Source organism: Psittacula echo (genome assembly GCF_963264785.1).
Source record: "Psittacula echo genome assembly, chromosome: 4".
Lineage (NCBI taxonomy): Eukaryota > Metazoa > Chordata > Aves > Psittaciformes > Psittacidae > Psittacula > Psittacula echo.
In genome coordinates, this window is record NC_137738.1 from 82,534,992 (window position 1) to 82,559,729 (window position 24,738).

Below are 24,738 nucleotides of genomic sequence, written 5' to 3' on the forward strand. Positions count from 1 at the left end.
AACTCATCACTTAAGTCCCATACTTTTGCTTTAGAAACAAATGAAGTGGCAGACTTAAGACATAAAAATCACTAAGAAGTCTTTTAAAATAACTATAAAATAATATACAGGAAGACTTCCAATATATAAGCAACAACAAAAGATTTACACAATCCTAACATGGCAAGCCATTGCACTATATGATTCATTTGTAATCAGTGGAATTTCTTTTGAAAAGGAGGAGGTCTGCACATGCTGATCAGGAAATTGCCTCAAGGTAACCAGTAGGAAATGTAAGACACCTAGTTATACCTGCTCATCTGCCTGTATTGCTGGTGTAGCACCAGACTGTATGTGCAAACATGGTGCTCCCATCTATTTAGAGCCTGGAGGAGAAGCAAAGGGCATTTCTGTGCAGCAGTTGTGTTAAAGTGTGTGCTTGGGTTGTGTATAATCAAAGCTATCCTCAGCCATGGGATACGTGGGTACCCTGTTCAAGTAGAGGGTAGTTCACTTTCATCCAATGGAAAAGTGAGCTGGATGTGGGGTCTTTGAGGGATCTCTTGTGCAGTTTATTTCTTTTGTTGTTTCTGTTGTTCCTCCAATGTGTATTTGATGTATAATGAATATGCGCGTCCTCTCTGTTCCTCTTCTGTGCAGTTCAGTGTGATTTTCTCTGATGCCATACCCTAGTAGTTAGGGCACTGATTTGGGAAAGAAGGGCTAAACTCTGCCCTACCTGTGATAGTCAAATAGGTTGCCTAAACCCAAGAAAGGCCTTGAACTGTATGACTCCATATAGTTAACCAGCCAGATGCAGCTGTGCCTAGGACAGCTCAGCAGGTTGCATGGATACCCCACCTATGCAAACATACATGCAAACAGTTTTTATTTCTTCCATTCAGCCACATTTATGTTAATGAATTAGACGATGTCTAACTTGGCCTTTATAAAACTAGCCATTTTACGATCCCTCTTGCTTTAGCGAATAAAAAGTGTGCTTGCAAAATGAATGCATCTTGAGACAACATCTAAGAGGCAACTGCCTAAGATAGAGAGCGCAGCTGAACTGAACTCCCATTGCCTTCAGCCTCTGAGAGGTATTTCTGGACAACATACTTGCTGGTATATTATTACTCTTATTAATCCCCAGATTTATGAACAGGAAAAAGTAGGCTGTAAAGCTTAAGTAAGTAATTCCAAGTGATGTGGTTATTTTCCCTCAATAGTGCTATTTGGAACTTAAGTTAGCCAGATCATCCCAATCCTACCCACTCTGTGTAAGAATAATGTTTGACAGCATGGACACAATAATTTAGATAGTATTTAGCAGAACTAGTAATCAAGATCATTTTAATGATGACAAAAATAGGCCATGCTGTTATTTGAGTAGTTTAATGACTAGTCATCTATCTTACTGATGACAGGCTGCTTTGATAAATAGTTTTTTTGGGGGGCCAACTATCTAAATGATAGAATTACTCAAGATTTATTTAGCTTAATTTTAGACTGGCTGTCCTTTTTAACGTAGGTAGAATTTTGTCAGAGGTTGGTTTCAGTGGAAGCTGTGTTTGACTTCTTGTGTTTACAATCATGCAGACGGGAACTCTGCAGTCAGTGCTTGTGGGTGAAGCTGGCAGGACATTAATAGCACTCTTCTAGGCCTAGCATATGCTGTCTTGCCACAAGTAATATATCTGAACATTTGCAACTGCTCGTGTTCTCTCTCCAGGAATCGTATTTTTCAGAAACACAGCTGTAAACACTTTACATGGTAGAGTTTGCCCTTAGTATTTAGGTCACATCACAAGACCTCATGTGGCCTTGTTTCTGCCAGTGATAGCAGCATAACATGGCTTCTGGCTTCTGACCTGACTTGTTATACCTGTACTCATGGTTTGTCTGTTGATACTATATAACTGCATCAGGAATGCCAGATCTAGATCAATGCATTCTGTAAAATATGTGTGTTTTATGCTAGGGTAATATGGCAGAATTATTTTTGAAATGTGTTCAAGATACGCTAAGGGTATAGAAATCTCTGCAGAAGTTGCTGTATTTTTCTTCATAAAGCAGAAATCTTTAGAATGGAACATAAATCTGGTATAGCCAGGAACCCTGTAAGTTTGGAAAGCAAACCTAAAGCTAATGTAATTCTACCATGTCTGTGGCCATGCTGAGATTAATAGAAACAGAAACCAAGGAAAGAAAATTCTTGACCTAGTTCTATGGCAATATACAGAACAAAATTTTTTTGTTTGTTGTTTTTTTCCTGTGAGCCATGTAATATTCCTCCCTCTCCATTATTATACAGTTTCCCAGAACTCTTCTCTATGAAAAAAATTGGCTTTAGCGGAACCCTTAGAGTGCAACATGTTGAGGCAAGATGGCTTATTAAATAGTCTGGAGTTCACTGTTGCCTCTCTCGTCTTTCTTCGTATAGACAGACAATGAAAAAAACAGGCACAAACCACAGTGCTACTAGCAACTCTGTTATCTGTATAATGACAATGCTTCTTAGAGATGTTCTCAGAACAAAGGCCTGGCATCCAGTCATAATAATAATATAGGAAATAATTGTTAAAATGAAAGTGTAGCTAATTCTAATGAACTTTCTTCTTCTTCACTACAGCTTTACACATATCATTGTCATTTCATAAACTGAAATGTTAATGAGAAAATGTTTTGAGAATGAAAGAAATTTTGACAAATTCTACTTTGCCTCTATTTACCTGCTGCAAAAACATTTCTTTCACAGTAGTTATGTCCTTTCATGCCTCTAGGGATGTGTATAGTCTCATGAAAATCACCGAGGAGAGAAATAACCCCACAACCACCATATTTGAGTGAAAAATGTGAAATGAATGAATGGTGTGGAAAGAGTAACATCTTTGATAAGATTATCTAATACAGTTAGGTGAGATGTGCAAATTTTAAGGTGTTCTAGTACCCCTTAGAGTCTACAGCAGAATGAGAAAGTAATTTTAACATAATTTCTGTATATTTAACTTGGTTAAGTTAATTAGGCCATATGAGAGGAAAAGTAGTCAGCTACCTGTGGAATAGGATGAGACTGTGAATAACGGAAAACTTCATAATTGTTTTGAACAGTTTATGAAAGGAAGGTCACAGTCAAAATCTTTGCAATAGACAGTGGAATGTCAGAGCTATGCTAGCCTGTTTAGGAGGAAAGCTGCTATTCGGCATTAAAAAAATTTATGCTTTTCCACTAGCTTGAGATGCCTCAGTAGTAGCAGCTGAACTGTGAACTCTGGTGGCCTGCTTTTCAAAGGTGTCAGCGTTACAATCATAAGAGAAGTAAGAAATAGTATTTGCTTTGCAAGTAATGTCTTGTGGATCTCAAAAGAATGCCTTATTTCTTTGTTGAAAAGTCAGACTTTGACCTTTAAATACATTTATGTATAAAGTAAAATGGTTTTTCGGAAGAGGTGTTTTTTCCTACCTAAAACCACGATGCAGTAAGACTTTGATAGGCATATGCCATACATCATTATTTCTTTGCAAATAGGTTAGCTTAGTTAGTTTTTTAGTGATTGTTTCTCTATTTCTTATTCTAATTATTGAGTTGTTGGAATAGACAGGGCAGAATCTTGTTGACGACTTTCTAATCGCCAGAGCTACTATAACAGATGTTATTAGTCTTGTTTCCACTTGAGGAAGGGGGAGATGACAGTTTTGACAGCACAATGCTTTCAATAATTGTTACACAGTACTTTCTTTAAGCTCAACCACATTTTTTTTTAGACTGAATTTAGGTTTTCCTGTGAATTATAACTTTTAGGTCCACTTTAGGTATATGCATTTTTAACAGACTTTGCTTGCAACCTAGATTATCTTCTTTGTTCTGACTGACAAGTTATTTTTGCTAAATTCATTCCATACTACATTATCGTCAGTTAATTGCTATTAAGAAGAAAAATATGAGAATGGTGCTGTAAAGAACCAAGTAATTAAAACTTCTGAAACTTCAGGCAGACTAGTCTGAACTATTCGGTTATTCCCAGTTGACAAAAATGATATAAGACATGACAGCATAGTTGTTGATCCAAAGTGTATTGAAGTCAATGGAAAGATTCTCATAGAGTTCAGTCTGGACTGGAGCCACAATAAATGCTGTAATAAACTTGGACCCACTGACCTAATGAAACTTGGAAAATAATGATTGCTTTTCCAAGTTGTAAATCTAACAGTTCTCTCCCATCTAGTTCTTATTTTCTGCCTGTTCCTCATGATTTCTGATTTTTAAATTTCTGTCTTCACACACTATGCAATTAAATTAATTATATTAATTTTCTATAATTATGTATCTTTGCATCTTGTATCTTTATCTTCTGTCTATAATTATGTACCTTTTTATTTTGTCTACAGAGACTTAGGAAACTTATGCTTGCATTTTTTTCAGTTAGTGGTAATTCAAATCTGTTAGCTTTGGAAAATCAAGTGAAGAAAAGGTGGCATACCTTGCTGCCATTTCTTTAAGACTATTTTATAGATACAGTGTTAACAGAGGCAATTTCTTAAAAAATGTAAGGAAGAACTAAAGGAGCTGTAGTTGTAAGCCGATTATGAATGAATGGCATGTGCTATAAATAGTTATAAACAGTACTCAGTCTCTTTTATGCTTGTATGCTGTAGTGACCTTTTTATATGGCTATGCTGGCAGTTCTCTTACTAATTCATATGCTGATAAAAGTTACATACCAGCATTCCTCCTCCACTGTAGCTTGTTTGAAAACATAGTGATAGAAATACCTCTGCCCAATATGTTGTGCAACTTAAAACCTCCCTGCTGACTACCTGAGCTGTATTACAATAAACAGATGCTTGTTGTTTGTTAAAATGTCTCTCAATAGTTTTTTAATCTTGTATAAGTTAAAAAATACGTTAAATCAGTGTCATTCTGACAGAATTCTCCTGCCACAAACATTTGATGGTGCAGCTTTGTTAAAAGAGTGCAGTAACTAAGCACAAAATTAATGGCAGTGCTTATTTATTCAGATTCCATTAGTGATTCCAATGAACTAGTCCTGTTTCTACACAAAACCACAAACTCTTCTGAAGAGTGTAATTTCTTCTGTGCATTCAAATAATTGGGACTTTTATCGGAAATTTTAATGAAGAGACTTTAAACTTGATATTATACCTCTAGGTATACGTACTAGAAAGTGAGCTTTAATTCCCAGAATAAGTGCTTTGGCATAAGTTTATACTGTCTGTAGAGTAAGAGCAGTAACACACATTGTTCCACCTGTGGTTTTTCCCACTGAGGAAATTATTATATTCACTTCAAACTTCAGCTTCAGCCTTCAGCTGTCATGTCCTCAGCTTGCCTAAGATGGAGCCTACACCACCAGCATGAAACTGAGTGAATTAAGTTGGCAGTATGGATGTGTACAGTACACATGAAATAGCCCCTCTTGTGCTAATGTTACACAAAAATACAAAAAAATGTTTGCCCATTTCAATGCTGTTGCATTTGGGAGACTGGAGCCCTTCGCATCAGTTGCAGAGAGCACAATATGCATGTGCTTACAAATATCACTACCTTTTTTCTAGCAAAACGTGAGATTTTCTTACAATTAATATGGCAATGGACCTTTCTATAGAGATGTTTTATTAGTATTTTAACAATATAGCTACACAATTTGATTTTTAATTTATTTTTAAGTGGGAAAAAATCAGTTTACTATAACTCATTTTCATCCAAATGCATTTCTGATGAGTTGTTTTGTATTATTTTGAGCAAATGATGTACAGATACGTTTCAAGTGTATTAGCTAATATGCTACTGCTTGGACTGAAAAAAAATATTCTAAAAAATTACTGGACTTTCTGAGGTGGACATTTTTGAGGAGTTGAATGGACAAATCTGCACAACTGTGTTCTTTATCAGGAATTTCTTTACTCCCAGGGCACTTGATCTTGAAAGTTATGTAGTAAAACTGGTATGAAGTAGGTATGCCTTAAGTGATTCACATTCACTTCCTTTAACATGTGATGTTTGAAAAAAGGACTCATTTGCATTCTTTTGGATCCACCTGATGTCAGTAATAATACCTAAAGGCATTCCTGAACTCATGTGCTAATTTCATACATCCAGAAAAGGCTTTTCTGAAGTAGGAGATTCTTGAAGAGAATGTTCTGACTGATATATGTTGTGTTGGGCTGATATCTGCCCTTTTGCTGCCAGGAAAGTTGGTGTTCGTACTTTCAGTAAACTATGTTTTACATATGCTGATAAATCTTGAAACAGCAACATCTCTCCATTATTCTTGCCTTACAGTTTTCTTCTTAACTCCCACAGTTTTCAAGGAACACTTCAAGACACTGTCAAATCCTTCAGTAATATAAATAACACATTGGAAATAAGATTTAATAAAATGGATTTTGTATATTCCTCAACAGAAACATCATGTATAGGATCACTATGCATAGTGAAATACTTATGGATTTAAATTAACTTCTGGAAGCCGAAGTACCCACCCAATAGTACTGCCAACTATTGGGTGGTGGTATCATCATTTGGCCTGATTTAGTCATATATGCATCACTTTTTAACTGAAGTATGATATGACAGAGTATTTGAAACCATTGGAGTAACATCTTTGTAGTCTATTGGGAAGAGAGACCAAAAAATTGAAAGAAAGTTCTTTTTTAAAAAAGAAAATATCTGACAACCCTTGGAGTAAACTTCAAATCTGTGGCTTGTAGCAGAGGAGTTACAAGTAAGTAATATGCAAGATATTTTTATTTCTTTGTGTTTAAATATTTTTTCAGCAATGCCAGCTTTATTAGTTGTGTATTTGTCTGTGCTAGCATCTCCTTTCACACATATTAGAGGTAGGATATAAAATATATATAAAATATAAATAAAATAGTTTCTACTATCTCTACTGATAGAATTAAAATTATTTTTATTATTTATAAGTAACCAGACAGTAGTTTTTATGCAAAAATACAATGCATAGAATATATTAATTTAGTTTACGAGATTATAGGAATGTAATTTTTTTTTTCCTTTCATCTGTAATTCACAGCAATTGTGTTCAAGATTATTGCTCAGCAGCTGTGTTCAATCACACAAAAAGTGTCATTTATGTTAGAGTGTGTTAGACTAAAAAAAAAAATGAATATGTAATTAATATGTGCCTGTCCTAAGGGGCAAGTCCCTAAACACTGTGGTTACTGTGGTCTTTCATTTTGTCACATCTCAGAAGCAAGCTATGGAAAATCAAGATAGATTATTTTGGTGTTGTTTTAGCATATGTTGCAAAATGGAAATGTTTTCAATCTGTAAATATTTGTCAGGCAATAAAATTTCAGATCTAAAATTATCATTTGTGTTAAATAAAAGCAGAGTGTGTGTAGGGTTTCTGTCCCCTCATTTATGGTGTACAAGTGCAAAATTCAGACTAAGCTTTTTTAAACCATACGTTGATAATTGCACGTAGTCGTGGGCAATGTTATGGGAGCTAATGTTTCACAGTGTGATTTCTGTTTAGGCACGCACATTATTGATTGTCACGGATTTGTATCTTTGCATTTTGACATAACAGTAATATGAAGTGTTTGATTTGTATCTTAGTAGTACGGCTCCAAGCGAAATTCCTAGGTGCATTTAATTGTTGCTCCATAGAGCACAGGTACTTGGTGTTTCAGGTTCCTAGGGGAAGTGCCCTCTTCTTGGTATGAATTGTGTCTCTGTTAGTGTTCATGCTAGAGAATAATAAAAAGAGGAGACATCTGAATGCCTTTAATACATCCTGAATATATTTTTATCTTCATTTCCTAATACACTATAAAGTGTAGGATTTTGATTTACAGCTTAGCTAAATGTCTGCTAGAGTTTCCACTGGCAATGGAGACCAAACAGAAAATGCTCAGCTGATTGATATACTTAGAAACCAAACATAGGCAGTAGGCTATGACACTCAGTTAAAATGTAGCAACCATAAATATTTATTGGTTTAGTTGATTTTGTTTACATTGCTGTTCTATTCTGTGCTTCTCAACACAGTTATGGTGAGTTACTTAACTACAAGTACAAAGAGGATTGCCAAAAGGATGTTTGACTTTCCTTCTTCTGATACAATTTCAAGAGGGTAGTAATAGGGTGGCCAGTTTTCTTGCTTTTCATGATTCTTCTTCGACATATAGAAGGGAAAAAATTTGCTGTACCTGTGTAACCATATGGTTATTCTCTGATATGAAACTAACACCTGGATAGGATTATTCATCCCATCACTGAGTACTTGTATCAAACAGAAGAGGTCATTTCCTTCTGAAGTTGCCTGTTTCTTTTAACTGGCTTAGGCAGTTTAGATTTTCAGATTCGTTAAAGGCAGCTGGATTGAACCCTTCCAGAAAATGAGGAAAACAAGTGAACAGCTTAAAGCTTCTTTGTTGTTTTTGTGTTCAAGTGCTAGCTGGGCTGTCAAAATAACTAGTTTCTTGTCATACTTCTTCCATGTGACCTTCATAATCAATAGCATTGCATTATTCTTGTGCAATATGCTCAGTTAGGGTTATGCCAATTGTTTGAGGTAGACAGTCACATACTGTGTAGTGTAAAAATGGGAAAAGTGAAGATAAGTAAGGGAGATCTGCAGTGTTTGTGAGCCTTAAAAATCCTTTCATCAGAGAAAACATGTTAGCGTTACTTATGCTCAATATTCTTGCTGTAAAGAACATGATAAAGATGATTTTGTAACTGAGATCAGCTGGTTCACCTCTGTTCAGGAAGCAATGAGACAGTTCCTGTCCGCAAAGATCTTTAAGCTTGAAATTGAGAAGTTGATACTGAAGTCTCAGGCACTCGAGTAGATACAGTGCTAGCAAATTTGGGGAAATTTGGTGCAGTTAATATTTTCATTTTAGTAATCTTTGCATATTTAAAATACAGTGAATCAAATTCTTGTCTGAATACAGGCTGGCTTCCCATCTAGGAGGAAACAAAAAGCAGTCTTTAATCAGAGTGAGTTTAAATCTGTTTGCAAGGTTTAATTGATGTTCCTGCTAAACTTAAAATGTCATGATGATGTAAGACCTCTCCTCCTCAAACTGACCCCCCCCTCCCCCCACCATAAGAAAAATACATGTTTTTTCATTTGTACCACATGTTGCTGTATTGGAAGTCTTCATGATTCTGTATGTTCTGGCCAGCTTTTGGTTTTTTTTTAAGGTAGATAATTAAAAACTGAATTGTATATTTGTGTACAGCCGTTGTTCTGAAAAGCTTACATGTCACAAAAGAAACAACCTTTGACTTTTATTGTGCAAATTAATTTTTGCTTTAGTAATTAGTCTTAGTAATTAAATTTAGTCTTAGTGATTCTTACATGAGTCCAGGTGTGATTTTCCTCTTTGTCCTCCGGAAGGGCTTGATCCCAGTCTCTGCACCAACTTTTCTTACCTACTTTTTAAATAGATGAGAACTACCAAGCAGACTTGGACTGAGGGGATGATCACAGAACTTCTTCTTTGACAAGGGTAGGAGTATGTAGAAAATGTTTTGGAGTTTTTTTGCCTGTTATTTACTGATAGATTCTGTCAGAGCTTTTGGGATTTCTTTAGACAAAAATGCATGCTAGCCCATCCTGCTTAATAGGCAGCAGTGGAACAATTTTCTAGCAATTTTACAGTCCTTTCTGGAACACATTTTTACCATTTTCATTTGCTACAATCTGTGACAAATTTCAGAGTATGCACCATATGGAAAAAAATGCATGATTTGTTGTTAAACATGCTCACTGCTAATATAACTGAGTGGCTTCTTACTATAGAAAATGGGGATGGCTGAAAACCATGTTCTTCCACATCCATGTGACCTGTGTGAATAGAACTGTGACTCTTGCAGTGTCAGACAGCCCTGTGCGTTGCGTGCAAGTTGCAGGGCAGCAGTCAGTGCCTTTCGAGAAGGCCCTGCTGTCCTCAGCCTGCCCTCTCTTATGTGTTGAAGGTGCTGGAATTGTGTAACCCATCATGAGCTTTTCTTCATAATTTAAGTAGTAGAGAACTTATAAAACATTTTGAAGGCATGTAAGTGCTTGAATATCAGTGTTCATGTGTGAGTGTTAAATATGGGTCAGCTTGTCAGCTGTTAGAAATCAGCGCAAACTTTTTAGACAGATTCGATCTCGGTTTCCAGTGCCTGTAAGGCTAGTGCCTGGTATAGCAGGCAGAGGCAGGGCACTGTGGTGTCACTTCCAGGACTAGGGTCTCCAGTTTTGTCTGGATCCACAAAGATTTAACGAGTCTGATACTCGTATTATTTTGCAGGGTATTTACAAGAAACAGTGACACCGGTTTCAGCCTGTGACAAGATATGCAGTCTTAATTTTCTATTAGTATTTCCAGTTTTCAAATTGCAGTTTTCCCAAGGTCTGTGTTGTTGGCAATGCAACAGGGGTCACTGTGTTCCACATTTAACATGTGTGAGTTTTATTTTTAATAACTGATTTGCCAGAAAACGTGTTTGCAAGCTCTGGTCATACAAGTGTAAAGATCTTCATAATGCTTTTTCCTTTTCTGCATTTAATTTAAAGCTACTATGCTAGTCTGGTGGATGCTTGTTATGTCTGTGGGAATGCTTCTTTGTGTTTAGCCCATTGTGCTTTGTCATCAGTTCCAGCTACTCAGTAGTAGCAGATGCAGCTTCATTGAATTTCTTTTACCTATATTTTGCTACTTTCTCCCGTAGAATGTTTCATGCATTATCAAAATCAGGGTTGTTTCTTTCATTCTGTTAGGATTACCAAGTATTTGCTGTAATATTTGAAGAAGTATCCTGACTGTTGTACTTTCACGCAAATTATGGCTTGACTTGTACTTTCATACATACCTCCAGTATATCTCTCATGTATCATCAAGTATGCTTTTTCAAGTAAGGATCAGTAATACATAAACAGTCATATTTTTCAGACATTTAAAGGGATAATGCGAACATCTAGATATCTTCTGTGAGTCTTGTTCTGTTGCTGTTATTCATGTAATGTCCTGTAGTGTCTTCCAAGAATCGAAATTGCAGGTTATTCAGAGTGGAAGGAGCCATTTGATTGAAACATAATTCAAAGAACTTGTATACACTAGAAAAAAAACATATTTTTATCTGACTTTTATCTGTTTTAAACCTGATCCTTCAGCTGACCCTTGTTAACAGTTGCACTGTTGAAGGAAAGAGTAGGATCAAAATTAGCACCTATGGACTTTTTAAGACTGAAACTCTGATTGCAGTTTCTCAGTGCATTATTTAGAAGTCTTTTGTAAGGGCTGAGTCACTGCCTGAAATATAAATGATCATTAGGGAAACAGTTTGAAGTTTTGTTGTGTAAATGGACAACAGCCTAGAATGTGACCATCTTTTAACAAAAGCTTCTAAATGTTAATCAATGGATCCACTTTTTTAAAAATAACATAACTTAAATGAGATAATCCTCAAAATGCGCTCACTGACCATGCTCAAAAAAAAAAAAAGATACTATTTTAAGCATAAAATAAATAATAATATTTACCAATATTCAACAATAATAGTAGAGAAGACTGTAGATTTTTCCCCGCAGATAATGACCTCTGAAATAAAGGGTCTGTGCTTACCTTGCATTTTATTGCTGTTGCATTTTTGTTGAGAGGGTGTCATTGTTTCAACAGGAAGTATTGTTTTATTGTAACTTTTAAAATCATGATAATTTTTAATAAAGAAAACCTGTTGAAATAATGGATAGTTTAAAAAACTGTTCCATTGTGATTTGTCCTAGACAGTATTTATCAAATGTTTGACATGTTACAAAATAAGTCCAGATGTACTGTTTTCAGTGAGGAGTTTAAAGCAGTAAGTTGAAAGAGTACAGTTTTGTATGCCTACTCCAAGAAAATAAAGCATTAGTAAGATAATTATGCTTATGTTCTCCCCATGTTTTGGGGGAATTGATTGCAAAACAGTTTGTTCATAGCAAAGAAGCTTTTGGAGATACTCTATAATTTTGCATCTTCCAGAGATAGAATTTTTATGATAATGGATATGTTATCTTAAGTCTAGAAACTCCTATTTTCCATATAGGGCTATCAGCCAGTACTGAAGAATGAAGTCCTACCGGGCACCATTCCAGAGAAGGGTAATAATTATAGACAGTAGCAGAAATAATAGAATAGGGTAATAAATATTCTTTTTATGAGTAAAATAATTTTTGTTTTGTTTCTGGAAAAAGTTTTTATGCATGGTTTCTTTTGCTGTTTGCAGGCATAAAGTTAAGCATAAGGGAGATACAAATAATCCATAATACTAGAAAAAGTGGAAAAAATATTTTGAGGAAAGTAGTTTATGCTTTAAGTAAAAATGCTTTTACCTAGTTGATCTGTATATAAGACCTCAGGCTATTTACTTAATGGATTTTTTGTGGGGCTGCATGGAAAAGAATCCAGCTGTTTAATATTATCCAAAACAAAAATAGACATTTCATGATTAATGAAAGCTACAAGAAAGATTTTCCAGGGATTGTGAAACCATGTTCCTTTTACAGTTAAATCCATTGTATCTGCCAGGTGTTATCAAAGAATGGAAGATTTATTTAAATTGCTAAAACTGGGATAAAATAGAATATTTATACAGAATTGGATAAATATATAAATGTTTAAATGTCGTCATTGAAGCTCATCATCACAATAGAAACAAATTCATGTTTTTGGGTGTTCTGAAATCCTAGCTGTGGGGCCTGTCACCGAGGAAGACTCTGTCAGGGGACTTAATCGCCTACTCAGATGAGCTTCATTCTGCAATGAAGCTGTGAGACCCATGGCTAAGCATTGCAATTTCTTGCAAGTAAAGCATACCCACAGCTCCTTTAACCTTTAGATATCCTTGTTTACATTTATATGCCTTGTGATTCCTTGCCAATATAAAGACTGTCAGAAGCTTTTGCTATCTGAGCCTATAGAGACCTATCACAGCAGGCATATACAAACAAGCAAAGCAAAGGAAAGGTGGGGGTGAAAGAGAGATTAAGTTATCAAGGTGTGTGGGATTTGGTCACCTAGGCATTGCCACTGAGAGCCATTTGAGACGTATGAGAGAGACTGCAGCGTCTGTTTCAGAGGGTAGTAAGTTAGATCAGATATCCCACAGCACCTTCAGTGACACCAGAGGTGGTTTCAGTTACCTACATAGCATTCAAGTGTCACTTTTAGGTCCTGGAGCTCCCCTGCAAAAGCCTTCCCAGGTCTGTAACGAGTTTAGAAAGCTGATGGGCTTCTAGATGCACACAAGATTGGAAGATAGAAGATGAAACAGGCAAAAGAGACTGAATAAAGGGTAAAGACAGCAGTGTCTCAATAAATGAAAAATCTTGGTTAACTGCCAGACTGACACATGATCACATTAGTTCTTAGGCACAAACTCAGCTGTGTGTGATAAAACTGCAATTGAGTCTTTAGAATCAACACATTTTTTAACCAACAAATTAGGCTCAATAGGCTGTCTTGCTGGCTGTATATTTCATCTGGTTATAGTGCTTGCTGATTAAAGCTAAAATAATGAATAATGTTACATGCTTCTACAGGGTAAGGGAAGACTTTCCATTTAAGGGAAAAATTGAGAGAAAGGAGGAAGGCATTTGAATTAAATGAAGATAATTGAGAAAGATGCTGAAAGAACCTAGGCAGTATTAAGGCTTGCAATAACAAAGGGAAACAAATTAACTGATTTAGAAGTATAAGACGGCCGAACTCATATAAGGACAGAAATCACTATAGTGCAGCAGATGCTTTGATTTTTAGCTGTTCTGTCTAGAAATGTAATGCTGTGCTTTATTGGTATTATAACCAATATGCATATATGATAAATACAAACAATTTAAAATAAGTTTTCTGGAAAGACAAAGGAAAGAAGATTTCAAATTACAAACCCTTTTTCTTATTTCGCATGGACAAAATGTTGCTTGATAGCTTTGCAAAGGACATCCCCATAGGCAATTTTTTTTCCATAGGCCAGTGAATCATGAATTCACATTGATTCTGTTACTCCCAGTGGGTGGCAGTTTTCCCATCTGTAGTAGTTCCAAACATTGTGTTTCCCTTAGTGGCAGAAAACTTGCATGAAGGATCTGTTTCATATTAAGTTTTGATTAAACACAGGCGTTTGTGATAATTTTAGGTACAATATACTCTTCACAAAATGGAGTAAAACTAGTTGTTTTGCCTCATGCTTTAAAGTAAGAATACATTTTTTGATAGAGTAAGGTTTCCTTGACAGTATAGGTAGTGTTATGTCACCCTATTAAACATAACTTCGTAATAAAAGTGCCTTATTACTTATGATAGAGAAAAAAATACTCAGATTCTGAGGATTTGTACTACACGTGAAGTCTCTGTTTAGGAGCAAGACACAGTTCCAAAGCTTGGTTTGGCTTTTGAACTACAAACTAGGAAAGAAACTCAGGATATCTAAACTACTTTTTAACCTTGTCTTCTGGGAAAGTACAAATAATTCCAATTGTCATAACCAGGAAATAATAGATTGGGAATAGATAATAAGAAGGAAACCAAATTTAATTTTTTAGGTATGCTGGAGCTAATCCTACAGACATTAGTCTTTGTAATTACTCAACCATGGAAGCTATACAGAAAAATAACTCTCATGGGAAAAAGTCATTCTTTATGACCAAATTAGCCACTTCATTCTCCTCCTTTTGTGCCAATTGACGTGGAGAATAACTGGAAACCTCCACCCCGTGTACTCTGGGAATCACTCACATTAACGTAAGTGATAGATTCATTCCTAGCTGAGTGAATGTCACTGAGCCGTAAGAGAATTTTAAGGGTCTGGACCAGCTCCCAGTGAAATAAGAGCAAAAGTTCCATGTGCTTCAATAGTGCAGAGTCAGTCAGAAGGGCACAAAGGGGAAAAAAAAAAACCACACACAGGAAATACAATGTAGGTTTACAGTTGTTGTTCTTTGAGCGTTATCCTTCTTTGCTACTGATAAAAAGGTGAAGTTAAATGTCTTTTCTCAGCAATTTCTTATAGCCCAGGAAGTTCAACAGCTCAGCAGAACATTGTGTTTCTTCTTTTAGGTGTGCTTATATAGTGCTAAATCATTCACTGTGTTGGATAAGTATGTGGAACCGTCTTGTCTGAGTCCTTCAAATAGCACAGAAATGTAACCATGGAAAGCTTTGGTAGATCCTTTCAGTATGAGAAGGTTGCTGCCTAGTGGGAGTTTTTTACAGGATATATGACATTGTGTTTTGTATTACAGGTACAGATATTTACAATTTAGTTTTATGTTTTACAGCTCCAGAAATTCACTGTTAAATAATTATACTGAGAACTCAAAGACAAGTCTGGAAGTTTCTAAATGTGGTGATAAATATATCCTATTTTCCATCTCTTTATTTGTGCAAAAGGTCTAAGATGTTTTTGGACAAATGTTTAGCAAGAAGTTATGATATACAATGTGAGTAGAAGTCTCAGGATGAGGCATTGTTTTCCAAATCTTTTTATTATATTCTTTGATCTCTCAATGGTAGGTACATTGGAATTTTGATGACCTGTAAGTGCTCATGATGTCTTTGTTAACTCGTGTGCCATTTAACCAATGAACTGTTTCTGCTTGATGTGGTCATTATTAACTAGAAGCTGTGTGTAAGCTGCAAAACGGTTAACTGTCTTTTCCAATCCAGCACTATACAGTTGTAATCCATATGGAAACTATCAGATTATATCTGGTTGTTACAATCATGTTATTTTTTCTATTTCTTCACACAATGCATTTGTTTTGATGGTGTCTTTTTCACCACCAGCGTATTCATTTCAATATTAGATTAAAATATAAAGTCTATAAGCCAAATTCTTGTGGTACAAATAAGAACAGTGTCTGTCCAATAAATTTGAATACTGTTACTTGAGAGAAAAAAATAGATGAATTGAATGTATACTACAGTCTTAAATAAAAAGGGAGTTTTGTTTTCAATCGGAATTATGTTCAAGTAAATGATCACTGTGAGAAAACTGTGAGATACCCTGTAGAGCTAAATGAGCAGTGATGTGAAGAAATGGCAGAATATTTATGTTCAAGTATTTATGGAGGTGGAAGCTAGCATACATCTCTTGTTGTTTTGTGAAAATCATGTATGTTATATAGGAAAATAGGATTTCTTTTACTTGTGGTTCTATTGACCACGACTTTTGCGCTGTCTCGTGGGAAATCTCATGGATAAGAAAAAGTGTTTTCTTTCCCTGTGCCAGTCAGGCCCATCACTAAAGCGTTGCAGCTTTGGTGGGCAACCAGGAGCATGTGAGCCTGCCCAGCAGCAGATACAGACTCCTGGCATGACAACACTGGAAAGTGACTGAACTATTAGTGTTTCATAGTATCCCCAGATGAAATAGTTCGCATGTTGCTAGCTGAAGCTCTTTCCTCTTATGTGGTTTCTAAATTTTCTATTTCCTGCCCATATTTTGAACCTCAGTCATATAACAGTGTTACATTTATGAAGACAGGAAGGGGTAGGGGTGTTAAATATTATTTTCTGGATAAACCATTCTATATATTGAAAAGATTTTCTTTTGTCCCCTCAGGGAATTCCTGGAATCCCTGGAAATCAAGGAGCAAAAGGACAAAAGGTACAATTAATAGTTCAAAGCATAGTTAAAACCTGTGCATACATATACCATTTCCAAAGTAAGGGTTTAATCTGTGCTCAGAGGAGGGTTTTCCTAGTGGAGATTCAGGACATCAAATCAAGCTGCAAATGAATGGAGACGTGCTTCAAATTCTTTGTGGCATGTTTGAAAATCTCTCATTAGGTTTTATTTCAACTGTTGCAGAAGGAATGAATAATTCAAAAGTAAGGAACGAATAATTTAAAAAATAAGTTTATAATACTTTGAGAAATAATCCTAAGTAGATAAATCTTCATAATTAAGGAGTATTAAAGAAACTTGTCAACTATACATACATTAATCACAGAATTCTCCTCCTTATGTGAAAACATTTAGGGTGAAATTGGACCACCAGGTCAACCAGGATCAAAAGGGTCACCAGGAGATACTGTAAGTATGTATGTACGTGTATGTATGTATGACACGTAAAATGGCATTATGAACAAATGATTTAGATGCTGTCATTATCTTTTGTATGCAAACAAGCAATGGCAAGTACAGTAGCAACCCACTATTTTCAGGTTGCCAAATGTGATCAGACTAAATCTAATCTCTGAATTCCCCCCCCAAATGTTATATACCTACTTTTCTTTTAAAATTGATGATTTTCTGTTCAGCAAACACATTAGTCTGAATTTAGTCTCTTAATTAGCTGACTTTGAATTAGCTTTGAAAGTACTCAGTCATCTTATTTGAAAGGTGAGACTGACTTAAATGTTGTCACAGTGTGCAATAGATTTCTGAAGATGAATGTCAGGATGCTTTAGTGACAGTGCTCTTTTGACAAAGACTGTGAGAATATCAGAGCCCACTGAATTTTCAAACCACTTAAAGAGAGATTTTGATTTTAGAATGTTGGAAATGGAAAATAAACATTCTTTTTAGCCATTCCAGCTTACTGCATCTTTGTTTCTGTCTGAGTAGGGTGATTTCTGTGTCCTTTAGAAAGCACAGTAGTAAAATAATTATTCTGGAGGTTGGTGCAAGTACATATAGACTTTCAAAATGGAAATTTTAAAGGCAAAAGGGACAGCTGCATAAAACTAGTTAGAGATCTTGCATTAATTAGTGGGAACATCATAATTGTTTGAACATATGCTGCCTTAAAAATAATTATCTTTTTCAATATGGAAATTCAACAATGTTTACATGGTTCCATTATTAAGTATCCTCACTGTTAACATGACTTTTTTCTTCTTTTCTGGGAAGATATTTCAATTGTTTTGTCAGATACCTGAGCCACATATGAGTCCTGAACATGCTGTTATTCTCTTTCACTTTAGAATATTGAATCAGTAGTGGCAAACTTGTTCTTGATGTACTTTTAAGGAATGGGGTTTTCAAAAAATTTTTCTTGTTTTCTTTCAAGTGGAAATACAGTCTGCTTTCCATTAGAGTTTTACACTTCTGGAGTTGAAGTCACAGTAAGAAAGTGGTCACAGTAAGAAAGTGGTCTTTTGGTTTCAGTTGTGCATTTTTCAGAATGATGCTGAGATTGATTCTACAAAGGACTCTTAAATCTTTAGCGTGCTCTGATTGTACTGAGTACTGCTTAGTCATGTGTAATCCAAATGCGTATGTGGATTATCACTTGGAGAAGCTAAGGAAGTTGTTAAAGTGTAAGTAGACTTTTCAGAGTTGTACAGTCCATGTATCTCATAATTTTTCCTGTTTATTTTATAGATTTTTCACTTTGCTTTGTTGTTTTTAATTTAAAAACATTCAGAAGAACTAAAATGTGGTTTGTGCTTTCTCCTCCATCTCTGAAGATAACCACAAAGGAAAGACTCCTAAACTTGCTCTCTAAATAGTGCTAGGTTATACAAAGACCATATGCAGGCATATGAATGTCTGTAAATGTATTGAAGAGCTCTCTTCTTTTGCAATGCTCACAGTTCCTTAATAAAATATAAGATCAATTAAAACCAGTGCAGCCCTGGTTGGAGAGAAAGATTGAAACCAGTTTGGATTTTCAAATTCTGGGCTACTCTCACTCTGGGTTACCCTGCATCTACCCAGCAGCTGTTGATTTCCTGGCCGCATCAGGCATGACCACTGCTTTACGGCTGTCAGAAGCCGTTTTGTATAAAGTTGAGTACATTGGTTAATTTTACTTTCATGAACTTAAAAGACTTTTCAGCCACCTAAGGATCTTCTCTGGAAAGAACAAATTTCCTTGACAACCAGTAACTGCAGTTGTTTAAACCAAATTTGGACAAAACATCCCCTGAACTAGAAGTTCGAATTTCCATGCTTCTAGGTAACACATGCACATTTAATCTCTCACCTGTGCCTCTAACCATTTTTATTTCCTATTGCTGGAAAATTTTTCTCCATTTCTTTCTGAGGAAAGTTAAAAAAAATGCCTGAGGCATCAGCTATAATAAAGCCTTGAGGGATTCCAAAGTGGATGTATTTATTCAAGTAACTCCTCTAACATGTTTTCTTCAAATTCTATTTAGAGAAATAACATCTGGTTCTTGATACACTTGAAAATAATTTATTCATGTTTCCTGTCAACTCATTTAATGTAGCTTTTGTCACCTGATAAAATAAGTAGGAAATTGATGTATGGAATATTTGAACATATTTTGTGACATTAGGGAATTTCAACCAGAAAAGATAGTAGGATTTTCCTTGTATTAGTCAGGCTGAATATGTTTGTTCCAGAAAAAACAGATGGAAAGCTTGTGGATGGTCTATTAATACCTTGGGAAAATTCTTGAGTAACAAGTTCTTTTTCAGTAATAACTATCCCTATTACATTGCCAATATCGATAATTTATTAATTTATCTGCCACATAAATAGTGTCAGCTCTGGAAATGGGGGTGTATTGCTACAGTTTATGTCCTTGAATTGTTATTCATTTTTATTCAGGACATGCTCTTCTCTTTTAATTATACATGCTTTAGTGTTCAGATAAAGTTCTCAAGCTTTTCCTGTATTGCATCTCAGAGTTTTCTTCTTGCAGTATATTGATTTCATGTAGTTGTCTTCCTGTAGTTTTAAAAATGAAATATGTTAAATATGGCCTAGTAATGAAAGTGCAGGAAAGGAAGCCAGGACAACTGGTGTTTATTTCTCCCTTTTCTGCAAATGTATGCCTGATCCTTAATTATACTAAATATATTTTCTGATTTGCCATCTCCAGTAGGTGTTTGCAGGTTAATGTGGATATAGACATATCTGAGTAAAAAAAAAAAAAGGCAAAAGCTATTCTGTCCTCACAGTATTTCTACTTTATATAAGATAAATGAATGAGGGACATTTGTGATGAACATTTATCACTTTTATAATCCAAGGGCTGATGTGTGCATAAACTGGAAGTGATCTAGTGTGGAGTTGTTAGAGTGTGGGCTCTCAGTGCATTACATAGCTTGAAACACAAAGCAACACTGACATGGCAATGAGAAAGGAGTGAGAAATCCCCTAATTGCATTTCTCATCCCTTCCCACTCTCCCTTCCCAAACTTGTGCTTGTTTTTCTGTATTGATTCATGTACTAGTAAGGAGTGCAGAACAGGACCTGAGGAGAAGAAAATAATAATTTCACAATGGTTTTTGCAAAAGGAAGGTAGCATTCAAGGAATGCAGAAAAGACCACACAATGAAGACATCTGTATTTCAGAAGTGAGGAGGTCAATAGATAACTTGAGAATTGATTTAAAACAGCCAAATTGAATTAAGCCCTACAGAGAAATGAAAATTAATAAAACATTATTTTGTTATGTAAATAAAAAGAGAACAAGTGAAGAAGCAGGTCTGATGTGCAAGTGCATTCAGGCAGTCTTAATATAGTCACAGTTTGGTTCCAAACCAAATAAATATTTTCTTATGCTTGCTGTAGCAAAGCTGGTGCTGAATATAGGCCACATGCAAATGATTCATGGGAATATGCTGTCTCTTAGGGTATGAGTGGAAGCAGACCTCAGAAACTTCATGGAACTGAATAGTTCCTAACATTCAACAATACAGAAGGTGATTGGTTTTCTCTGTATGAAAGCAAAGATTAAGTAACAATAAGAACAGTAGTTTTTGAAAATATTATCAATTAGAATCATTGCCAAAATTCTCTCAGAAGTTAGATTTCCAGGGCTTATTTAATTGTTTGATTTTCTGTGTTATTATGCTTTTCTTTTATGCTGTGTCTTAAGTACATTCTTATAGCTGATTATTTTTTGGAGTGTACCTCTTATTTTATGTGTGGAACAAAGACAACTAAATATGCCTTTATCACCATGTTTCCATGAGAAAAGTCCAAGGGACTGTTTTGGCAATGCTCTAGCTTTTTGCGTGTGTCGAAGTGTCAAGCTATTGGGTTCTTGAATGAACAATTCAATCCTGAAGATTCTGCAGAAGTTGCAAAGGTGTGACCCCCAAGTTAACTGCTCCAATAAATCTCTATGAAGTTTGCTAAAGCAGTCAAAGCATGACAGCCTTTGAGAGACACACAGTTGGAAAAAAGGAAGAGAATTATGAAATGCCACATATACTTCTGCTGGTTTTGGGAACCCTAAATGGAAACTAAGAAACTCTTGTGTCACTTTCAATTATACCTAAGGACATGTTAAGGATATGTTAAAGATTAGATCACACAGACAGGGTTTTGAGTTGCAGAATTCTTTCTCTCAGGAGTATTTCATGGCAGCGCTGTGCTTTTTTCCTGCATGTTTTTTTCCATTGCACAGTAGCCCTTCCTTAGGCCATAGAAGGTCTAAATAATCCACTGTGCTGTATCAGAGCTACAGCCTGCATTGAGATATGACGAGACATTGTTTCCTGGTCTACTTATTTCACTATGGTAATATAATACTAATACTAATCATACTAATACACTATGCTGAAGACATTATTCCTCTAGATTAGTACAGAAATGTCATTGTCTTTTTCACAAATAAATAGGGTTTGATGGGACCAGAAGGCTCATTTGGTCTACCTGGAGCTCCTGGGCCTAAGGTAAATGTTTGTATTAATTTGCTTGTGATTTGATGAATGACTGCTTTAGAGATTACAAAACACCAGGATTTTGCAGCTCATTTTTTTGCATATTAAATATTGGTGACTTGCTGTATGATTTTCTCTGTATTATCTTATATGATAGTTCAGTCTCAAGACAGCTTAATATAGCTCAATATATGGTGCCTGTCATCCCATGAGGTTTGGAACAATTGCAGAAATGGTCATGAGACATTGTTTCAGTTTTGAGTCCTGGAAAATGTTCTGCAATGTTGGGAGCCAGATAATTCTCAGTATACATCAGAACTTTCTGCCTATGTTACATTTATTTATATTTTAATTGTGTTAAAAAATGTTACGTGCTGCTTTTTCCACCCGAGGAGCCAAATTTATTTCAGATGTAACTTTTTTGATTGCACTGCAGCTACAGCAAGAATTAATTTGACCCAGGCTCTCAGAAACCAAAAGAGACACTATAAATCCAGATCTGTTAGTGTAACCTTTTAATTTGCTCCAAGATGAGTTTTGGTCAGTAAGCACAAAATTTTATGTCCTAGAGAAAATTTAGGAATATAGAATCCATTTCCTGAATTATGTATTTATATTTAGCTCCATTTCCACACATGCATAATTTTATATCCAAAAGTACATATTTATTTAAAATTGTATACTGAAGCTAACATTTCTCAAAGTGGTCAATGTTTGCTATGGTCAAGAAGATTGAATGCCTATGAAATGACTAAAATTAATTAGCTTTATTTTAATTTGTGAAGAATGGTTTTGCTTTGTATCTCTCATTCAGAATACAGGCTGATTCTCTCTGAATCATTCTTAATAACCTCACTCATATGGCAAAGCATTATGAAGTAATCGATAATTCTTAGATTTTAATGAAAATCTTTGTACTGAGTATATTCCTGATTCCATAGGCTATAATAAAAACCAAAACATAAATAGATATTTTGGATCAGACAGGTCTGAGGATTCTCAGAGTTTTATTAAATAAGATGGTGGAAATACGAAGTCAATACACAAACATGGTATGACCAGGCAAGGGAAATCAGGCAAGTAGAGAAGGGACAGGTGAGTGGAGGCTGGCAGATCAGATTTTTGTCATCCATATCTTATCTTTCCTGTGAGAAAGTTGAAACTTCAGGTTTAATGTAAGGGTGCAGAACTTTAGCCTTTCAGTCACTACCTGTGCCTATTTTTAAGAGCAAATTTCCCATCAGTGTCTGTTTTTGTTTGCTAGTCATACCACATGTGACAAAACATACGGATGTGTCAGCCATGCTCTTATGTGGTTATATAGGGTGATAAAGGAGAGCCTGGAATGCAGGGGAAACCAGGATCCCCAGGAGCCAAGGTAAATATGAATCTGTAAGTACTGTATTTAAAGAAGGGATTAATTTACTTCTCCATGATATACTGATTTTCCATGATTTTCCGTAATCAGTTACAAGGCATTTTATTTCTATATAAAACAGTATTTAAAATAAACTTCCATCAGAATCCATTTGATTCTTACTAATTTTATATTAGATTTTAGGCAGTGTAAGTCAGCTGTTTGTGAAGTTCAAACCTGAAAACATTGCCATTACTTCAGATAGCTTTATTTGTGTAATTTTGAAAAATCTATATTAACTGTGTTAAAAGGCAATTAAAAAAGACAGATACTGGAAAACTGAAGCTAAGAGTTAGGAGTCCTTTTCGTGGCTTCTCTGTATTCAACATCCCTTCGTGAAGTCTTCAGACATTTCAACCAGCCTCAGTTACAAAATTTCGAAATATCATAGCCAAAGTATGTAATGTATTGAGAATACATGCAATACATGTTTTTACAGAGCACATCACTGACACAGAGTTATTGTATTATTCAGGGAGAACTAGGAATACCAGGGGCTCCAGGTGAACCAGGCTACCCAGGTATTCCTGGTACCCAGGGTATAAAGGTAAGGTTTCTTTCCAGTTTTACATTAATTCCATCTTTTATTGGAACTGCTTTTCTTACAAGTGATCCTTATTAAAGGAACTCCTTTTCCTAAATATGCCGTTATTATTACAGAATAATTGGTATATTTTGGAAGGCCCATTCTGTGGGAAAACAGTTACTTTTCATAGAGAGTGGCGAATCTGTTAACATAAAATACCATGACATGGGTATTAATGAAATTTCCATTATGAATTATGGTACATAATAGTATGATCCATGGTTCTATATTTACTTTTATCTCTTCTAGCAAGTGCCACATCTCTAAAGTGTATTGTACCATCTTTTGTGGAGGCTTCCATAAGAACTGGAGCAAAATATAATAATTTTTTTTTCTGATTAAAAAGGTATTTTTTTCTTTGGCATGTCATGTGTAACTTCTGCATTCAATGGGCTTATAATAAGTGTTACAGAAATTATTTATACTCAGTTCTCTATGGGTGAAGGCAAGCATACTTAGTGTTATCTTTCAGATGAAATTTAACCCATTGGCAATGCTGCTCCTCTTCCGTGCCTACATCCTTTCCACTCCCATACATTGAGTGCATAAAATCATGCTGGATTTTCAACCTCATTGTGTTGTATTTTTTTAATTTGAACTTGGTATATGAGTATTCACTTCTCTTTTTGATAGTTCTATGGCAGATTCCCTTCTTAGTATAACTTTCTGTACTTTTCTCAGTGTTTGTGTACATGGGGAAAAAGTGATTTTTTTTCACGCGTATAAATAAAAGCTATTAGATGCTTCCCTTGTATTTACTATGTTAAAACACAGACTACATGTCTCTGAGATGGATCAAGTTACAATGGAGACTTCTAATATTTTACAGGGGGACAAAGGAAACCAAGGTGAAAATGGTATGCAGGTACTCAACTTTGTTTCTAATGAAACCATCTGGCAATACTCATATTGCAAGTCTGAGGTGTTCATTCAGGAGCTTTATTTTTTTAAGATTAAGCTCCACAGAAGGTTTGCTTGAGCAGTAGCTAGCAGCTACTTACCTGCTCTATTCTAACGAGTTACTTTGTTATCTGAAAGTCATGGAAATACCTAAAACAAACAAAAAAAAACCATGTTACAATCCAGATCCTAATTTAGCTCCTCTGTGTTCAGAGTAGAAATTTAATCCTTCTGCA

The 24,738-nt window shown here is 35.4% G+C and overlaps 1 protein-coding gene across 2 annotated transcripts in view; it reads left to right on the plus strand.

The window, feature by feature from the left end:
- The window catches only part of COL21A1 (collagen type XXI alpha 1 chain), a gene marked incomplete at both ends in the record, with an annotated part of 73,271 nt that overhangs the window by 40,222 nt on the left and 8,311 nt on the right, over window positions 1-24,738 (plus strand). For both annotated transcript variants that reach the window (XM_080616285.1, XM_080616286.1), the window contains 6 exons: window positions 16,571-16,615; window positions 16,991-17,044; window positions 21,558-21,611; window positions 22,924-22,977; window positions 23,492-23,563; window positions 24,432-24,467. In XM_080616285.1, the coding sequence (XP_080472411.1) occupies window positions 16,571-16,615; window positions 16,991-17,044; window positions 21,558-21,611; window positions 22,924-22,977; window positions 23,492-23,563; window positions 24,432-24,467 (315 nt within the window). The remainder of the gene's footprint in view (window positions 1-16,570; window positions 16,616-16,990; window positions 17,045-21,557; window positions 21,612-22,923; window positions 22,978-23,491; window positions 23,564-24,431; window positions 24,468-24,738) is intronic.